General features: G+C 45.8%; 1 protein-coding gene across 1 annotated transcript in view; it reads left to right on the forward strand.

The window, feature by feature from the left end:
• Nucleotides 1-19,107, forward strand: part of PNPLA2 (patatin like phospholipase domain containing 2) — a 56,667-nt gene that overhangs the window by 22,710 nt on the left and 14,850 nt on the right. The window contains exons 2-3 of the mRNA XM_006265157.4: nt 9,555-9,787; nt 10,083-10,148. Of these exons, the coding sequence (XP_006265219.1) occupies nt 9,555-9,787; nt 10,083-10,148 (299 nt within the window). The remainder of the gene's footprint in view (nt 1-9,554; nt 9,788-10,082; nt 10,149-19,107) is intronic.

Raw genomic sequence — 19,107 nt, forward strand, 5'->3', positions numbered from 1 at the left:
TAGCAGGGACCTGGACTGTACTGAGGAGGTTCCTTCCAGTCCTCTGTTCTTAAATGGCATGGAGATGCAAGAGGAAGGCAAGAGTGCACCTGAATAAAGTGCTGCAGATCTGAGTTAGTGGGATAAAACATGCTTCATTTTTTTTATTTCCCCCCCTTCCTCTTTTGGCAACACCAGTCTCCCAGATAGGGTGAAGACTGTAGCCAAGGGTTGTTGCACTGGTGCATGGAGAATTGGAACAAACAAGCAGGGTAAGTTGGAGGCTAGAAATGTTGGTTTGCTTGGGGTCTGTGTTGGAGCATATATTACAGTAGCAGGTCCCATTTGTCATCAGGGCCCCACTTGTCAGGTGCTGGACAAATCCCTTGGCAGAGACGGCTCCTGCCCTGAACAGGTTACAATCACAAATAACTGCAGCAGATATAATAGACCAACAGCATGCTTGGCTAATGTTGGAAGTACCTGTTTTTGCCTTCTCTAAGCTTTTGTCCTTCCAGCATTGCTTCATCTGGCTCATCTGGTGCTCAGCTTGGCAGTGGGGCTGGGGAAGGAGGAACGATGGTGGGGTCCTTCCAGGTTGACATGGAGTGCTAGTAACACAAAGGGGAACTTGCTTGGACTTTCCCATGTAGACAGCAACTGTCTGACGTTTGTGATTGCCTCCACTAAAGAGTGGCCATCCAAAGCTGAGAGTAACTGAACAATGCTTACATCTGAGAGTTTGTGGCTGGTGTGAACTGAAAGAGGAGCCTAGGTCAGGGTCTAGGATGGTCTATCTCTTGCCCATCTAGCATAGCCTTCTGACCTTCATGAGCTCAGTGTCTCCAGTCCTTCCTTTTTAAGAGGGATCTTGCTTTGTTTCTCAGACCTCGGGACTTGTGGGGCATATGGCAGTGGTGTCACACCTCCTTCCATCCATTCCTTCCTCTTGTTTTCAGTCTGTCCATCTGTGGTGGAAGTCAGCTGAAGTGACAACATCATCCCCCTTTCTTGTGGGCTCACCCAGCACCAAATTCCTATTGGGGTCTTAAGTTCATGCTCTGTGTGTACTGGCTGGAATAACTAATAGAGCAGGAATGTCCCTGGCATGGGCTGATGCTCTCTGCCCTGAGCTGGAGCCCTTCCCAAAGGAGCCACAACTCCCCAGGAGAGCAGCAGCAGCAGTTGCTTAGTCTAGCATGCTGAATCTTCTCTCACTGTCCTCGACGTTCTGTGCTCCCGTATTTTTTTTATTTTTATTTTTATTTTTTTTTTTATTTGCTGCCGCTGTTTGTTCTGCTTTTTTTTTTTTTTTTCCCCTTGCTTACAGGTCAAATGTGCCTTACTGACTAGAGGGGAAATATGCATTTGTTCTGGTGAGGCATTCTCGCTCACAAGTGTGTGCCCTTAAGTCAAGATCACAGCGTTGAGCCTGATTTCTAAGGACGAAAACAATTTCCCTTCCCCTTTCACCCCCAACCTGACCACAAGCAGCATAGTTCAATCCATATATCGAACCCTTTGTGGGCTGTGTAGTCTTCCTGTGAAAGATGGGTTTGCAGGTTCCTTTCTGCAGTATTCTGCATAGGTCCTTCTACCACACTCATCTCAATAGTATTTTAATTGTTTTCAGCTCATTCTTTAAGCAGCATGAATTGACTCTGAGGGGTGTTTTGTTTTCCCATCCTCTTCTGGCAGGAGTGTCTTGTTTCTTGGGTGGGTGTGTGGTTTTTTGTTTTTGTTTTGTTTGTTTGGTTTTTTTTCCCTGTAACCTAGCAGCATTTATATTTAACGTGCTTCATGCATGGAGTGGAAGGCAATAAAGTTTGTGATGGTCTCTTCAGAAACTCTCCATTCCCTTAGTTTCACTTTTACTTAGAAACTCTGGGCACCTATACACGAGTGTAGAGGCTGTTCCAATGTGCAGGACTTCCAGCGTGTCAGAGCAGACTTGATTAATTGAGTCTGCTGGAGAGTGGCAATAGCCGTGCTCCAGCAGCTTCCTGTGTCTTGTGTATCAGCATCCCTGCACTTCAAAATGATGATGTTGAACAAGCTCTAGTTCAACTGCCTCTACTACCATTTTTGAGGCATGGGGATGCTGATGCAGGAGATGTGGCGGTGCCTTAATTAAAGTGGCTCTTGGAGCCACTCTAATTAAAGCGCTGCCTTCCGCCACCTGCAAAGCACGTGTAAAAGTGCCCAGAGGCCTAATTTGCCATTTCCCTATACTTTGTGGTCCTTTACACAATCTCTGCAGGGTAACTTGCAACATAAGACAGAACTGGAACCTGCCTCCAACATGCCATGGACACTCTTGAGGAGATGGCAGCTGGATCACAGCAGCTTCATAGAGGGTGGTTCTTTAATCGCATCTAGTTTATATATTGGCCGAAGTAGATTGGATTAAGTCCCATGTCCAGGAACTGGACTGACGAAGTAGCTACCTCAACAACCGGTCCAGGCTTGCAGGTAGCACTGACTTAGCATTGATTGTCTACAATTTAGTCAAGGACTGAATGGGCACAGGGACTGCATCACTACCTTTTGTTATCAGAGTTGGTCCTGCCGGGATATTCCTGGGGACGTGTGAGGGCAGTGTGCATGTTCTGTACTTGATTCTCCAAGGCTATTGATCTGGTACTTAAGCCTTCTGAAGTTCAAAGAGGCTGGCACTGCTCTGGATTGTTTAGACATGGTTGGAGGATTGAAGCTCTCTGCTCTGCTCTGTTGTCATTACACTGCATTTAAAAGCTTAAGGCCCAATCAAGAGCACTGCTGAAATCCTTGGGAACAGTGCCACTGACTTTTAGTTGGCATTGGATTGGGCCCAGGGAGGATAACAAAGATAGCATAAAGGCACAGGATGGGTTGTTTTTTTTTTAATAGTGTGGTCTGTCTCTGAGGAGCCTGTTTGTAGGTTTCTTTGATTTCATTAGCTCTCATTGATTATCCTCTTTGGTCACTAGCAAAACTCCAGGACAGTGTTTGTCTCTCCAGGATTTCATGGAATAGTTTTCCCTGTTCTAAGGGATTACAACACCCCATAATTTATTGCCAGATGGCTTCTCTTCTGTCATCTATCCCAAGTCCAAGTGTATGAACCCAATGCCTTTTGGCAAGATCTCTGTACTGGTGCCAATTCCAGGAAATCCCTACTGCTAAAATTTCACTCTTCTCACAATCTCTCTCTCTTCCCCCCAGGAGGGTCTCTAGTCCTTAGTATTGGTATGGCCAAGCCAAGAGGACAATGGCTACTTTTAAATGAGAGCGTCTAATATTTGCCTGCATCTCATCTCTCCACGTACAGGTTAAGGGCTCAAAGAGTCAACAGCTAACAAAGATCAGTTTCTTGGTTTGTCTGGTTTCTTAAGGGGTGGTAGAGGGGATGGGACTTTGCCATGAAAAACTGCACTATCAATGACATTGGAGACCAGAGTTTCTTTCCAGGGAAAAGGTCCAGCCTAGGCAGCAACAATGCAAGACTCTCACTGTGCATCCCTGTCTACTAGCTTTCAGCCCTGATTTTTAAAATGGATGGGTCAGGGCATTGGGCTTGCCTGTGTTTGAATTGGAAACAATCTGTGCATAAACAGCCAATGGTACTTGCTGTTGGAGTAGGGCACGGGGAGAAATGCTGAAGGCTGGCTTCTTACAAAGAGAGGGATGGCTGATAATGTGACTCTTCATACCACTCTTCTGTATCACAGCCTTGCATAACCATGGTTGAAACTCATGCTTCACGGTGCCAGCTGTTCATTGTATCCTTTAGGAAGCTTCCTCTTTGGTCTCAAACTCTGTACAACATTGCACAATTGGCTCTGCATTGCACGCTACTCCCTTCCTTGCTCTGCATGCTTTGGCACTGGTTGCTGTCACAGCCAGGATACCAAGCTGGATGGGTCCTAAAGGCGTGACTCTGACACACTGGTTTACACAAGTCCAAGCTTGAAACTTGTTCTCTTGACAGAGAATCACAGTGCCCAGTCATGGATGTCACTGTACAAAAACATTACTTCCTTCTGCTGTTACGCTTACAAAAAAAACTTGGAAATACTGGTTAGCTTGGTGGGTATACGTGGAGTCTTGTCACTCGTTCCTCTCTTTCTCACCCCTACCACCTCCCTCCCCCATCTATCATCTTTTATTTAGAGGCTAAATTCCTTGGTCGGGGATCATCTTTGTATAGTACCCAGCACACTACCATTCATGGCAGACCACCAAGGAGTCCACGATGAGACATTAAGAGCTGAAAATGACCTAAACCCACTGCTTGCTATAGTCTCATCTCAGTATTTCCCAGTCTTCTTGCACAGTTACCCCATTCTTTTACCACCCCACTTCCAGTAAAGATAACTGGGTTTTTATTGACTTGCATTTTAGTGGGGTTATACACATCCTTGCTTGCAAGTTCCCTGACCCTACGTGGGGAAGTGAACCCTGCTTTAGGAACTGTTCATTTAGAATAGATTACTGAGAAGGGGGACATGAAGAATCTCTAGAGATGATTTCTACTTGCAATCCTTATGGATTGCAATTTGCTTTGTTCCTGCATCTTGTATTCTGGTCCCTGAGTTTATGCTTTTAAGGATTGCTGCTCTTTTTTTTGGGGGGGGGGGAGGGTGTTTTTGTGGGAGAAAGAAAGGATATTGCGTGTGTTTCCCAATCAGAGGATTGCCTCACTCACTTGAGAGAATTATCCTAGCGCATGTCCACGAGGGGCCCGCAGGGGAGGTTATGCTTAGGGGCAACCAACACAGGTTCAATAGAGGCAGGTCCTGTCAGACCAACCTGGTGTCCTTCTATGACCAGGTCACAAAATCCTTAGATGCAGGTGTCGTGTTGGATGTATTCTTTCTGGACTTGAGGAAGGCCTTCGACACTGTCTCTCACCCCATTCTCATTTAAAAAAACTAGGGGACTGTGGTATCAACACCTACACAGTCAGATGGGTCACTAGTTGGCTGGAGGGCCGCACCCAAAGAGTGGTGGACAGGTCTTATTTGACCTGGAGGATGTGGGCAGTGGGGTCCCCCAGGGCTCGGTCCTTGGGGCCCACACTGTTCAACATCTTTATCAGCAACTTGGACGGGGGGTAAAAAGCACCCTGTTCATATTCGCAGATGACACTAAGATGTGGGGGGGGGGGAGTGGGCTAGAAGGGAGGAATAGGCTGCAATCAGACCTGGACGGGTTACAGGGGTGGGCGGATGAGAACAGGATGGGTTTCAACACTGACAAGTGCAAGTTGCTGCACCTGTGGAAGAAGAACCAGCAACATGACTATAGGCTGGGGAATTCCCTTCTCATTAGTGCAGAGGCAGAAAAGGATCTTGGAGTCATTGTTGATGCCAAAATGAACATGGGCCAACAGTGTGGGGACGCGGTCAGGAAGGCCAACCGTCCTTGTTGTGCATCCAGAGATGCATCTCGAGCAGGTCCAAGGAAGTGATCCTCCCCCTCTATGCAGCTCTGGTCCAGGCCGCTGTTGGAGTATTGCGTCCAGTTCTGGGCGCCGGACTTTAGGAGGGCTGTGGACAACATGAAGAGGGTCCAGAGGAGGGCCACCCGCATGATTGGGGGCAGCAGGGCAGGCCCTATGAGGAGAGGCTACAGGACCTGAACCTGTTCAGCCTCCGCAACAGAAAGCTGAAGGGGGATCTAGTGGCCATTTACAAACTGGTCAGAGGGGACCAGCAGTCATTGGGGGAGTTCCTGTTCCCCTGAGCGCTACCAAGAGTGACAAGAAATAAGTCACAAGCTGGCAGAGGGTAGATTTTAGATTAGACATCAGGAGGCGCTACTTCACTGTCAGGACGGCTAGGATCTGGAACCAACTTGCAAGAGAAGTGGTGCTGGCTCCTACCCTGGGGGTCTTTAAGAGGAGGCTAGATAGACATCTTGCCGGGTCGTTTGACCCCAGTGCTCTTTCCTGCCATGGCAGGGGGTCGGACTTGATGATCTGCTCGGGTCCCCTCTGACCCTACCTACTATGAAACCTCTTCCTCTCTCTCATCTCTTCCATCCATCTCGTACCATGTTATTTTAAGTAAGACCAGCAGTGCTGTGGTAGATGTGTGGGGGATGGATTAATGTCTGAATGTGAAGTACCATTATCCTAGCTTAATTTAGCACATAGTGGTTAAAAGCAGGAGATCTAAAAAGACACCTGGATGTGGTCTTTAATTAATACAACCTCTAAAAGTTTTTTCTCCCCTCCATATTTGAACCAATAAATGGGTTTCTCTATGTCCCACCCTGTTGACTAACTGAAGCATTGGGCGTAGGCATCTCACCATGTCATTAAATGTCTTCTCCTGTTGCATAATCCACCCCCCCACAGCATGGGTCCTTTAACCCTGTATGTCCTACTCCCCGCAGAAGCACAAAGGACCAGGTTGAAGTGCTTCCCCACTCCCAGGTTTGTTCTGCCCACACTGAACTCTAAGAGATGCAAAGGTGAATGGGCTGCACAAAGCAAACTCTTCCTACCTTCTGTGCCAAGGTGGGCTTTGGCTTAGCTTGGTTACTCAGCTAAAGCTGAAGCAGGCAGACCTTGCTACATCCCCTTGGGTCATGCTCTAGAGCAGTGGTCTCCCACCTCTTTATGGTGAAGATCACTTTTTGTAAGTAAGTAAAGGGCAACCCAGGATCTACTGCTCCCCCAGCCTCCCAAACAAGCCACCCAGGCTCTGACCCCATTCACCCAACCCGGCCTGGGCGGCAGAGGGCTTGGCTCAGCCCAGCCATGTGCGTCCTGCCACTCCTGATCACGGAGCCTCTGACAGACTGAGATCAACTGTCAGAGGCTCCACAATCGACCAGTCAATCAAGATCAACTGGTTGGTGACCACTGCTCTAGAGGGATGGACTTGGATCTGGGGGTGGGGGGCAACCTACAGGGAAGGCAGCTTCAGTTTTTAACTAGACCATTTTGACTCCAATGGGGCTATGGATAAGCTTGAGAGGGTGCAGATTAGGGGCCTGGAGGATAGGCCCTGCGAGGAGAGACTCTGGGAACTAGGCTTGTTCATTCTGAATAAGAGGAGGCTGGGAGGTGGCTTGATAGCTGCCTACACATGTCAGGGGGGTGCACCAAGATCTGGGGGAGCAGCTCTTCAGGAAGGCACCATTTGGGAGGACGAGGTCCAGTGGACACAAACTAACAGAAGGAAGGTTTAGGCTGGACAGGGAAGAACTTCTCCGTAAGGGTAACTAGAACCTGGAACACACTACTGGCAGAGGTGGTGTGGTTGTCGTCCTTGGAGGTGTTCAAGAGGAGGCTGGATAAGCACCTTGTTGAGCTCTGTAACCTCCTGCCTATAGCAGGGGATGAGACTCAATGATCTTGCAGGTCCCTTCAGGTCCACTGATTCTGTGACTGTCTGCTGTTTCCAGACTGTACCAGGGAACGTTGTGGTGAGGCACAGTACACTTAGTCTGGGTACCCCAGATCCTGAAAATGCCAGGATGGAGCAGCCCTGGCAGCTCAGCAGGACTGTCTGTCTTGGGTGTGGTGACTGACATGTCTGCCACCATGTGAAAGCAGCTGTTTCCTGTCTGGCCCAGGATTTAGCATGGGTTTAGCACTGTTTGGAGGTGGTTGAGATATGCCCTTACTGGATTTGAGAAGGTGGTGGTGGTGTTGCCTTTTAAAGCAGTGGGTGGGGGAGCAGGAAGGCAACACTTCCCATACTCCTGAGCCTCCCCAATTGGCTCAGCTCCACCCTAACTTTTGTGGGGAGAGGTGATATTTTTGTTTTCAATTGGCTTGTAACCACTGGTTTTAAGGCTCCCTGATAGAGGAGCAGTGTGCTAATAAGGATGTGGGGCCTTTCTGTGCTAGGTGATGCATAGAAGCATCCAGCCTAGGTTGGTGGTGTCTGGGTTCTCCTGCCCATCAATAATTTGCGGTTGTGTTTTCATTCTTAATGGGCACTTCAGTGGTGGCCCCCCTGTTGTCTGAGCATAGTCCCAGGAAAAAAGTGTGTGTGAGCCTCAGTTACTGAGATGCCTGGCTTGAGATGTTTAAGGCCAGGTCTATAAAGATGCTAAATGTCCACCGCTCCCAGTAAAGTGATCTGGAGCTGTGGGTACTTAACGCCGATTTTAAAATCAAGATGCATGTCAGCATTCGGGGATCCAAATAATCATACCCCCCAAAGTAGCAGTAGGGAAAGTGGCCTTAAATTTTTTACCTTGTTTCCTTAGGATGAAAGATGCAATTTCTGTTCCCATAGAGGAGTTGTTGAGGGTTAGTTTAACAATTGGGAAATGATAAGTATTTTCATTAATGGCAGTGGCTTGCTCCAGGCTTGTTACTGTAGAGTGTGCCGACTAAAAAATTTCCATTGAAAAAAAATTTCTGGGTAGATCTAGCCTTGCCAAGTAAGCAGGGGCAGCTAAGCTGCCTTCAGTGAAGAGGCACCTTCTCATGCTCTGTACTTGGCTCATAAAGATGGTGCTATGGAAAAAGTGAAAGGAGTGTTTTTCTCCAGATTTCTAACATAAATGAGGTCAATGGACTAGTAGCTTTTGAGAAACAAGAATGACCCAAAAAGGGGAGAATTTGAGAAATGTGATTTATAGCATGACACATTGAAGTTAATATCAAGACTTGGCATTTCTGAACCCCCTTAACAAATGTCTTAGCAGACAGTAAGAGTCTTGCAAGTAGAGCTGGTTTAGACTTTTCTGTCCATGGTTTTTGAGACAGAAATGCAGCCTGCTGAAATTGTCTTGGGAAAACTTTGTTCTTTTTTCTGCCACAACTTTCTCTCTTTCCTCATGTTCCCAGTCAGGAAAATGGAAACACAAGATTTCTTGTTGGTTAAGATTTTCATTTTCTTGACCAAAACTTATCTCATGATGAGTCTCTCTTGGACCATGCAGAATAGTCTGCCCTGGGAGCCCAAACCTCTGGCAGGAAGCACCCCAGCTGGAAGTCCTACAAAACTTCTCAGACAGGTGTAGGTTTTGAAGCAATGCAAAGACTTTTATGCCCGAGGGCAGGGGGAGAGAAATTGTTTTGGAACTTTTTCATTTTGCTAAAAGCTTTGTTAACCCAAGAGAGAGTCTGGGATATCAATGTCAAGCTTCACTTGGACCTTCCTGTAAATGTATGTGGGGTGGAAATTGAGCCTGAGGGACCTTACAGCAGGACCTGTGGTGGTGTTCACTAAATGGAGTGTAACCATATCTGCGTCCAGTCTGTATGGATTGGCAGTGTGGGTTGACTAAATCTATAATGAAGAGGGTGAGAACATGCCACACACTAGAACAGCTGTAACTTTATGCGAATACAGGAAGGAAATCTTCTTGCTGATCTAAGGCAAATTGGCCAATGCCCTGAAAAAATGAGATTTTTACATCTGGGTTAAGCTGCATTAATCCCAGATGTTGCTAATGGTTGTAAAATTAACCAGCCAGGCTCTGCTGTTGTCTTGCAGTGACTTCTTCCAGTACAAGTGACTGCACACCCCAGGAGATTTTCCTTTCTCTGGTTCTCAGTCTACAAGCCTTGAGTTCTATGGACTCTTTTTTTTTCTATATCTTTGCTGCCTTTCTTGTTTTAGGTGAAGCTGGTGCAGATATCATTCGTGTCTCAAAAGAAGCTCGGAAGAGGTTCCTGGGCCCGCTACATCCCTCCTTCAATTTGGTGAAGACCATCCGGAGCTGTATGTACAAGACCTTGCCAGAGAACGCGCATGTGACATCCACAGGACGCTTGGGCATCTCGCTGACAAGAGTCTCTGATGGCGCGAATGTTATACTGTCAGAGTTTCATAGTAAAGAAGAGCTTATCCAGGTGAAAAAAATGTAGCTGGCAAAGAGGGTGGGGGGGATGGGGGGAGGTGGAACAGCTGCAACTTTTCTAGCATGGCCCAGAAATTATTAATGGTCTTGGTTTGGCCTCATCTTCACTCCCAGACTATAGAAGATAACCCTAACCCTGGTGCCAAATAGGCTACATGTCTTACTGAGTGGGAGGCTGCGGGTGGCTGAGATGCTATGAACAGACCTTTTTTTTAAAGGTCTTGGTTTAGTTCTTGCCAAAGGACTTTCCATTTCTAATATTGAATGCTCTCCACCTCTTTTCACAGGCCTGTGTTTGCAGTACTTTTATTCCTGTGTATTGTGGTCTGATCCCTCCAAGCCTACGTGGAGTGGTAAGTTGACCTCCTAACTCTTTTTCCTTGGGTAGCACTGTGCGCCAAAGTGAGGAACCTAAACAAAGACACTTGTGCTGAATCATACCCACAGTCCAGTGTCTTTATCTGGAAGTGTCCAGTGAGATGACTAAGGAAGCAGTGTAAGAAACACTGAAATGAATGAATAATTGATGGAATCACTTGTCTAAAAGGCAAACTGCTTCTTAACCCCATCAGTAATTTGGCTGGTGTCTTCTGAAGCATGAAAGCTTTGGTTGTTTGTATACATAATACATTTAACCTACCGATAGCTGACTGAAAAATCTTCTACAGAATCTTTTTTTTTTCCAACAGAAAACTAAGTTGCCAGCAAAACAAACTTTGTTCTTTCCTTGCAAGCATTCAAGTTTCTGTTGGAGATCTAAAAAAAACAAATATTTTCCTCTGAAAAAAATTTTACTTGCTAAAAATTAAATGTTATTTACATACAGATATCTTGGTTTGGTGGCTTTCTGTTTTTCATTCAAAGTTGACTTTTTTTTTTTTTTCTCTGAGGAAAAACCTTGGAAAATTTCATAAGCTCTCCAAGGACTTCTTGCTTAGCACAGCCACCTGATGCCTTAAATAAGGCCTCTAAAAACCCTGCAACATGCCACAGGTAAAAAAATAAATAAATAAAGCAAAGGAAATGAAGCACTCACTACCAGTTCCCTGCTGCAAAAAGGCAGAAAAGTTTAAGATGTTATAGATAAGAAATTCACTCGGTGTGAATAAATGCAAAGCAATTCACATTTTGGGGAACCATTTGACTTCTGCAGATTAAAATGGGTTTCAAATCAATGGCAACTAATCAAGGGAGAAACTTGGTCACAGGGACAAATGCAGACCTCTGCTTGGAATACAGCAGCAGCCAGGTTGGGTTTTTTTGGTGTGTGGTTTTTATTTTGTTGCCATGGCTGCCGCCGCCCACCCCCCATTATTAAAGATTCTTTGGAAAAGTGACTGCTTATGAACTTAGGGGACTGGACTTGATGCTTGGTATGCTCTTCTGCCATTGTACTGGCCATTCACTGCTTGGTTAGATCTTTCTCTGAAGTCTCTAGATTTAACTCACCCAATGAACTTCACCATCTGCAATTCCCCACTCCCCAACCTTTCCCCTCTCCCACTTTTTTCCAAGCCATCTAAAAAATGGTCTTGAACACCCGCTCTAATGGTAGTGCCTTCTGGGACACTCCTTGGTCACCTCTTTCCATCTTTGAACAATGACAGGTTATCTCTACTCCACATTTTCAGTCTTTCAGCCAGCAGCAAATCCACACCAGTACTTTGCATTTTTTTTCTCATGGCTGCGTATGTTCCCTTTAATATGTCCTTGTCATGAGATCACTTTGTCAAGAGATTTTTATTAAAAACTATGCAAGCTGTCTACCGTTTTTTGTTTTACCCATTATGGGGGTCTGCTCAAAGAATCCTATTAGATTGCAAAGCTGAGGTGGGTTTGCTCCGAAATGTAGCTGGGCTACCCAGTCTTTTAGATGGTCATGTTCCTTGGGTGCTTTTATAATTCCCCCTTATCTCTTTGCATGTTACTTCTTGCTACTGAAGGAAGGTATTTGCTAGGTATCCTCTCTTTGTAGTAAATGGTTGCTAAGGGAGAAAAGTAACGGCTCAATTGAAATGCCCTGAAATCTCATCGGAGGTCTTGGGTTTGTACCATCAGGAGCTGGAAGCTTGTTCTGTTATCACTGTTAAGTGATTGGGCTTAATTCTGTCCAACACAAACATTTCTTAGCTAGATGAAGCACCAAATCAGAAGAGTAGGCATGAGTAGGGATTTGCCTAATCCTCTGGGCTAGAGACCTCCTAGGAAAATATGGGGTACTGATAATGTTTATTCCTTTTACTCCATGGTGATTCTGTAGGAGAATCTGGTGGCTTACCTCTGATTGACAGGGACACTTTTAATGCTTGTTCTTGCTTGTCTGTTCCTCCATATATTTCTCCTTACACCTCACCTGCTGTAGTTTATTGACTCTACTGGAGCTAGGGGCCTGTTTGACATGGCTGTGATCTTTCCTGACATGGTTGGCTCTGTAATTTGAAAATTCAGTGCTTACAAGGTCCAGCCTAGTTGGCAGTGGAAGGAGTTGTTAAACTTTAATTGACAGTAATTAAATCAGATGAATTACCTTAAGATGTGACTTGAGCTGCCTTGCTGATGTCCCTGGGGAAGCCCTTGCAGAACTATCACATTAACTTATGCATATGCACATTTTTTCTCGTCTCCTGCAACATGCACTTTTCCACCCCCCCCCCCCTTTCAAGTACATGTATTAAGTGAAGAAGCTGTGTTTTTTCTGACTGAGACGGAAGTAGCCTGCTTCATGGTGCTGAATGGACAATGGCTTATTGTTTTTTCTCTCCAGAAATCTTAATGATTATCTCCTTTTTTTTTTTTTAAATGGTCTTAATGTTCTGCTAATCAAGCTCAATTTTTTTCTTAGAGCAGTTTTGCTGTCTGCTAGGTGGCTATTGCTGGTTTTTTATCTTCCAATTTTTACAGTCCTGGAGACTCTTTAGTGCTCTCTCAAATCACAGATCCACCCATAGAGACTAGTGTTTAACAGCAGCTAGGGTTTGCCTTTAGTTAAGCAGGAAAGGGAGGATGAGTCAGGTGAAGATTAGGCTCTGTCCCTGGCTTATGCAGCTGCAACTCTGGCTTTCAAAAACAAGGTGCATATTATATTTTTTGGGGCATGTCATGTGAGGAAAATATGGTCTGTCTGTCTCTAGTGCTGTTTAAAAGGAAGTCTGAAAAAGACAACATCACTTTTTAATGATGGTGCGGGGCTCTCCCTTCTTTGCTTGGAGGAGAATATTGTCTGGGCAGATGAGACTTCCCTGAGGAGAAAGCATGGTCAAGGGTGAGAGGTTGGAAGAAAGCCTATTGCTCTGTAAATACTTTACAGAGGATAGGAGGCGAATCAACATGGTCTTGCACAAGTGAGCCTAGATGGTCTGCTGCAGTAGAGTGCTAGTGGTGAGTGGCTGGGATGGGCTGAGGAAGGATCTGTACTGTAAAGTGCTGGAGCAGTTTGTGGTTTTTCTAGAGCTCCTCTTCCCACCTTCCAGATATGAGGTGAGTGGCAATGACTTATGGCACTCTTTCCTCCTCTGCATGCCTGGAAGAGACCCATCTAGGCAAAGGACTGGATGGTTTAATAGACTGTCCCTTTGGCTCCACAGTGGAGCTGGCCTACTCTTCTGCATATGCAGAAGTGTGTGTATTTGGAGCTACCAAGGAATGCAACCCAGTGAATTACCATTATAGAAATCGGGGATAAAAGTCACCAAGCTTCTTCACTGTATCTAGCCCTTGCAGGTTATCTCAAAGGCTTTTAGTCTGATTCCAGAAGTCCTTGTAGAGAAGCTTTTTGTACCTTTTTTACTAGGGAGAATTTTTCAAGATCCTTGAGCAACTAAACTTGGTGCCAGTAATGTAACTAAGGGTAGGTGAACAGAGCCCCATGTGTTGTCTAAGAGGGGTGCTGGAATGAAGGGGGGGGGGGGGCACCTCATCCTCTCTTTACCTTCTCTGCAGTGCCTGCAGCAGCCAGGTGCAAGACAGGTGAGGAGGGCAAATCAGCAGCCATGGAGTTGATGCCAGCCAGAGGTTCTCTCCCAGGGGAAGCTGCTGCTGCAGAGGCAGGTGTTGGAAAAGATTAACCCTCTTGCCTCTGTTTGCCACCAAATTTTGGCTTTTAAATTGTCACTCTGCACACAGGTTGGTGGTGGATATAGGATGATGCTAACCCCTTCAGGAGCAAACTTTTACCAGTTATGCCCTTGCTTAGTGCTGTGCCTAAATGGCGCTGCTTTCTTCAACTGTCTCATGAGCACCCTGGACAAGAGAGACAGGAACTCTTACTTGATGAGTGTAAATAACAACTCTCTCTCCTGGCTGCCATTTGCCTTGCAAGTGTAAGTATTTTCTCATGTCACAGGATTGCTAGAGCAGTGGTCTTCTCTACCTGTGGTCCACAGACAGTTTAAGGGCTCCATGAAAGATGACTATGATCAATCAAAAATATGTGAATATCCATACTTACTGTTCAAAGTGTTGTGCATACAGTGTGAATTAAAAACCAGCAGGAATCTTATTGGGGGATAAGGCACAACGCTGCATTTATTGGAACGTAAAAAGAATAAAGAACAGTAAGGTTATTTGGCTCACTCATTCCTATGCATACTCATTCATTCATACAAAGAAACAAGCACACGCGCACAGATAGTTAGACAGCCCTGCAAAGATTAAGGTGTTACCAAGTTCTAAGGTTGCTCAGGTCAGTCTGGTAGCTGGCCAGACTGACCATGAGTGATGGAGTCAGGTCTTGTTGGACATGCCCAAAACTCCTTGCAGGTGGAAAAAGACCCGAAGCCTTGTCTTTTGTGTTCATTCTTTATAGTGATGGCTGTCCATACAAGCCTGTGGATTCCACTGAGTCGGACACAAAGGTCATCCTCCTTGTCCTGTTGGCAGGCTGGGAGTGGTAGGACATGATCTTCTGGCTTTGTGGTCTGCAATCTTCAGGGGGGTTGTTCCTTGCAGTCTTCAGCTGTCAGGGTGAAGTGTGATCTAGTATTCGGTTATCCTCAACTGCTGACTTGACGTTGCTGCAACCTTTAACCGTTTAAACCACAAAAGGCTATTTTCACCTGCTGCAAGAGGACTTCACGTTGTCACATATATGCATCATTCACTCTTGTTGCATTTTTCCACATACACCAGACGTACCACAAACCTTGCAGAAGCATTTTCCTTATGCTAAATTTAAGTTCTAAAATCATGAGACTAATTGGTCAAATACATTTATGCTAAGCAATAGGAAACTTTAAAATAGATGGTTAATTCCAGAACACTAATAATAACTGATCAAAATTATTATACAAAGTAAATCATAACAACATTAACTTTATCTTAATGGTTAAATATTTCATTATATAAAAAGAAAAATAACAATATAAGCAATTATAGTTACTGCAATACGACAAAAGGGGTCTGCACCCCCATTCAAAATTTTTTAGGGGTCCACAAATGCAAAAAGATTGAAAACCACTGGCCTAGAGGACTTGCTTGAGCTTGGGAGGTGCCAGCGTGCTATGTACACCTCATAAAGGACAGTCCCTTACTTCAAGAATGGGTCTAAATGGACAAGGGGCTACAGGAAGGATATCTTGCTTCCTTTGCAGCAGGGGACCTAAGGCAGAGGTGAGGCCAAGTAGCAAAACCAAGGTCACACTGGAAGTCTGTGGTGGAGCTAGTTCTTCTGAGTCCCAGACTAGTGCCCAGTGCCACAAGGCCAACCTAGCTCTTTTTGAGCGATGGCAAAGCTAGATCTTGCACTTTTGTTTTGCTATGTGAGCATGTAAGGAGAGCATGGGAGGGCAAGTGAGGTGGTGGGGGGGAAATGTGCAGTCACTGACCCTTCAAGAAAATGATGTGCCAGAACTTGCAAAATAGGCCCTGGCTGGGGCAGTCCAGTGGGACCATGAATGTGGGATATAGACAGCGCGCTCTCACTTTGCTGTTGTTGTGTGAGAACTCCCTGACTGCCAGGCTGGGCTGGCACAGCTGAGCCAAACTCATACAGCCCAAAACCACATGAAATGCTTTAACTTTTTTTTTTTTTTCCTTCCCATGTTTGGATTCTTGCACCAGCAAAGCAGCTTTCCACTGACCAGGAAGCTGCTCATGGGTCAAGGTCTCTTGTGTGGCAATATGCAAGAGAATATGATGAGAGTGAATGTCCCCCTTTGTCCTGGAAAATACCACTGCCCTTTGGGAATTCACTGACTAGTGTGTAATCTAGATACTGGACTACATGTCCATGTTCTGTGTAGTGAACAGAACAACTGGAGAGGGGAGATACACCATGAAGAAAAGCTTGCCTTAAGCATGCAATCCTTTTGGTCCCAGCAACCTGAGCAGAGTCATATGGGAGGCATTTCTTGGGAACCTAAACCCAAATGCTCTCCTCTCTAAAATGGCTATATATGTAAAAACAGCCACTGCAGCTCAGAGTCTCCTATTATGAGACTGAAATGAAGCCTTTGAAGCCTTTGCCATGTGGCTGTATCTTCTTGACAAGACCCAAAGGCATGCACCAAATGAATCCCTTCGCTCTCCTGCTTTGCATAGACCATGAGGTGAAGAGGGAGTGAATTTTTAACCCATTCTTGTTCCCTGGCTCTGCCTGGCTAGCCCTGGGGTTTCAAAGATTATTAATCGCATACTACAGAATAAAACAAGAGAGGACAAGCCAGCCCATCATCCTCTGGCTGTGAACTCCTAACTGCAGCACAAAAACTGAACAACCAGCATGTCCTTACCAACAGGTCACTAGTGTCCAGCTTGTGTGAGAAACCACACGCTGTGGAAAGCATGTACAAAAGAATGGGAATACAAGGCTAAAATAACCCCAGGAGCAGCAGACTCTGGGCAGACTCTTTACACCCTGCCCCCGCCCCCTCCAAGCTTGTCTAAGCAACATCTGCCCTGACTCTATCCTGAGACCTGAGAGCATTATACAGGCAGGCCTTGGACTTGTGACACAATTGGTTTCTGAAAACTGCATCTTAAGTCAAAATGGTGCAACTCGGAACCAAATTGTTTCCTATGGGAAAAAGTTATAAATGGGGGATTGATTCCTGAACCAAGGCCTGATACCCTATTTTCACCAAAAATAACCCAGAATTTTGTACTCGGTCAATTACAGATGAGTAATATAGCTACATTAATGTATTTCTAATGTAAATAGCAATCCTATTGATTTTGAGGACTTCTTTGAGGTGACTTTGGTGGACTCTTTGAAAGGCTATTGGCTGGAGTCTTCCCAGGCGTCTTAGCTGCAGGTTTTATTGGATCCTCATCTGCTTTCTTAAAGAAAGTGTCCAAGGAAGTTTGGACAGATGTTCTCCAGGGAGATGAGCAACACAGCGAACTTGTTTGCTGGTGTGGCTTGGCATCAGATCAAGTGTTGTAAAGTCAAAACTGACGTCATAAAGTTGAAACGGTGTCAGTTGACAAAAATAAGTGTGAAACGTTGTAACTTGAAACATAAGCATAAGACTGCCTGTACTGGCCGTTCACTGCCTGGTTAGATTTTTCTCTAATGTCCTTCAATTTTTTTTTCCCTCTGTGTATTTAACTCACCCAATAAACTCTTCACCTTTTTCAATCCCCTACCCCCCAACCTTGCCCCTCTCCCACTCTTCTGAGCCATTAATAAATGCACTTAAACACGAGTTCTGATGTAGTACCTTCTAGGACACTCTGTTGGTCCCCTCTTTCCATGTTTGAACACTGAAACACTTCAAACACTTTCCATGAACTTTCCCAGAGGTGCTGCCCAGATGCATTGGGTGTGATCAAGGTTTAAAAAGGGCTGTGCAGGGTAAGTCTTGGGGTACCACGGTTTGCTGCAGTAGTGATAGCTAGAGGCAGGGCACCACAGCAGAGGTGACTGCCTGTCTCTGCAGGTGAACCTTGACTAGGCACACCTGGTAGACAAATGTGGAAAAAAATTATAAGGGTTATGGATGCCCTTAGTAACTCCTGTAATGAAGGCCCCCTGCACTACCTGCCACCACCACAGCAGCAAAGAGCCATTTCTTCTGTATCTGTTCATTCATATTGCCACTTGCAGGCAATCAGAAGCTACTGCAGCATAACAGCAAAACCACTGACCTTGAACTTGAGACTATGGCACCAACTAGTAGTTCAGCATTCAACTGCTTGCATAAAGAAGCAGGCATGTCTGGCTCCACTTGCTGTTTTCCTCTTACACACATTCTTCTTCCCTTCTCATGCATCTTTCCAGGAAGGCTCACGTGTGTTAGGTCTCTCTGTTTTGCTGTACAAAGTGATTGTCTTGTTCTGAAGGGGACAATGCCCCATAGTAGCTACAGCTGTCCTCCCTTCAGGGAAGATGGGGATCATTTTAAATAGAATATGGGAGAGAGACTTTGGGTAGTTACTGGGAATTAATCAATGCCAGAGGATCATTAGATTTCGGACCAGACCCTGTGCAGAGGCCACTTACTGCTGTCACACTGATTGTATTCCCCTTAAGTTTTCTGTTCCTTTTTTTTCCCCCTCCCCTTTTTATCTCCCTCAAAACCTGAGTGGTCAGGAGTTAGTGATCAGTCACTGTTTCACTTGCCGGGGACATGTGTTGGTGCCAGTGTTCTCTTGGTGAACGTAACCTTGGCATGTACCAGTGACTTGATGCAGGAAGAGCCATCTAGTCGGGTATTGTGTGTGTGTGAATATATAAAAAGCAGTTTAAAAATGTTTTCCTATTTGTCCTTGAAGTCTTAGTGCCACCTGAATCCGAATTGCCTGCTTCCCCAGTCCTGTCCAGCCACACTTAACCATATACCTATGAAACATCCCTTGGGCTCGTAGGTACTGGTGCCCGGTTCAGCCTCAATTTTTGCTGGGGGGGGGGCCGCTAAGATGATGGACATGTGGAAAGTCTTATGCATTTCAGGTAGACAACCCTCTTCCTAAGGGGGGCTAGGGCCCTCATACCCCAACATACTCTGCGCCCCTGCTTGGGCTGCCTCAGGACAGTGGTCTGTGGCCCAGCATGGTCCTGTCAGGGATTGTCCTCTCCAGAGGGGTGTAGGAGCCATGCAGCTGAACCCATTCCCCTAGGCTTGGGAGCCCATTGGGGAAGGTCAGCAAGTGGTGTTTATTATCCAGGAGAAGTAGGTGAAAGGCTGTGGGTGGAGGGGATTCCCCCCCCCCCCAGACTGTTACATAAGGATGTTTTAATAATAGGGGCATCAGGGGCCTGATGGGAGCCAGTTGGAGATGAGTGTAGCCTGTCTCCCTTCCAGACAGAGAGAACAGAATGATAAACATCCGCTGCTCGCAACATCCAGCTCATTCCCAGGCATTGCATAGCAA

The sequence above is a fragment of the Alligator mississippiensis genome, chromosome 2 (assembly GCF_030867095.1).
Source record: "Alligator mississippiensis isolate rAllMis1 chromosome 2, rAllMis1, whole genome shotgun sequence".
Taxonomy (NCBI): Eukaryota; Metazoa; Chordata; order Crocodylia; family Alligatoridae; genus Alligator; species Alligator mississippiensis.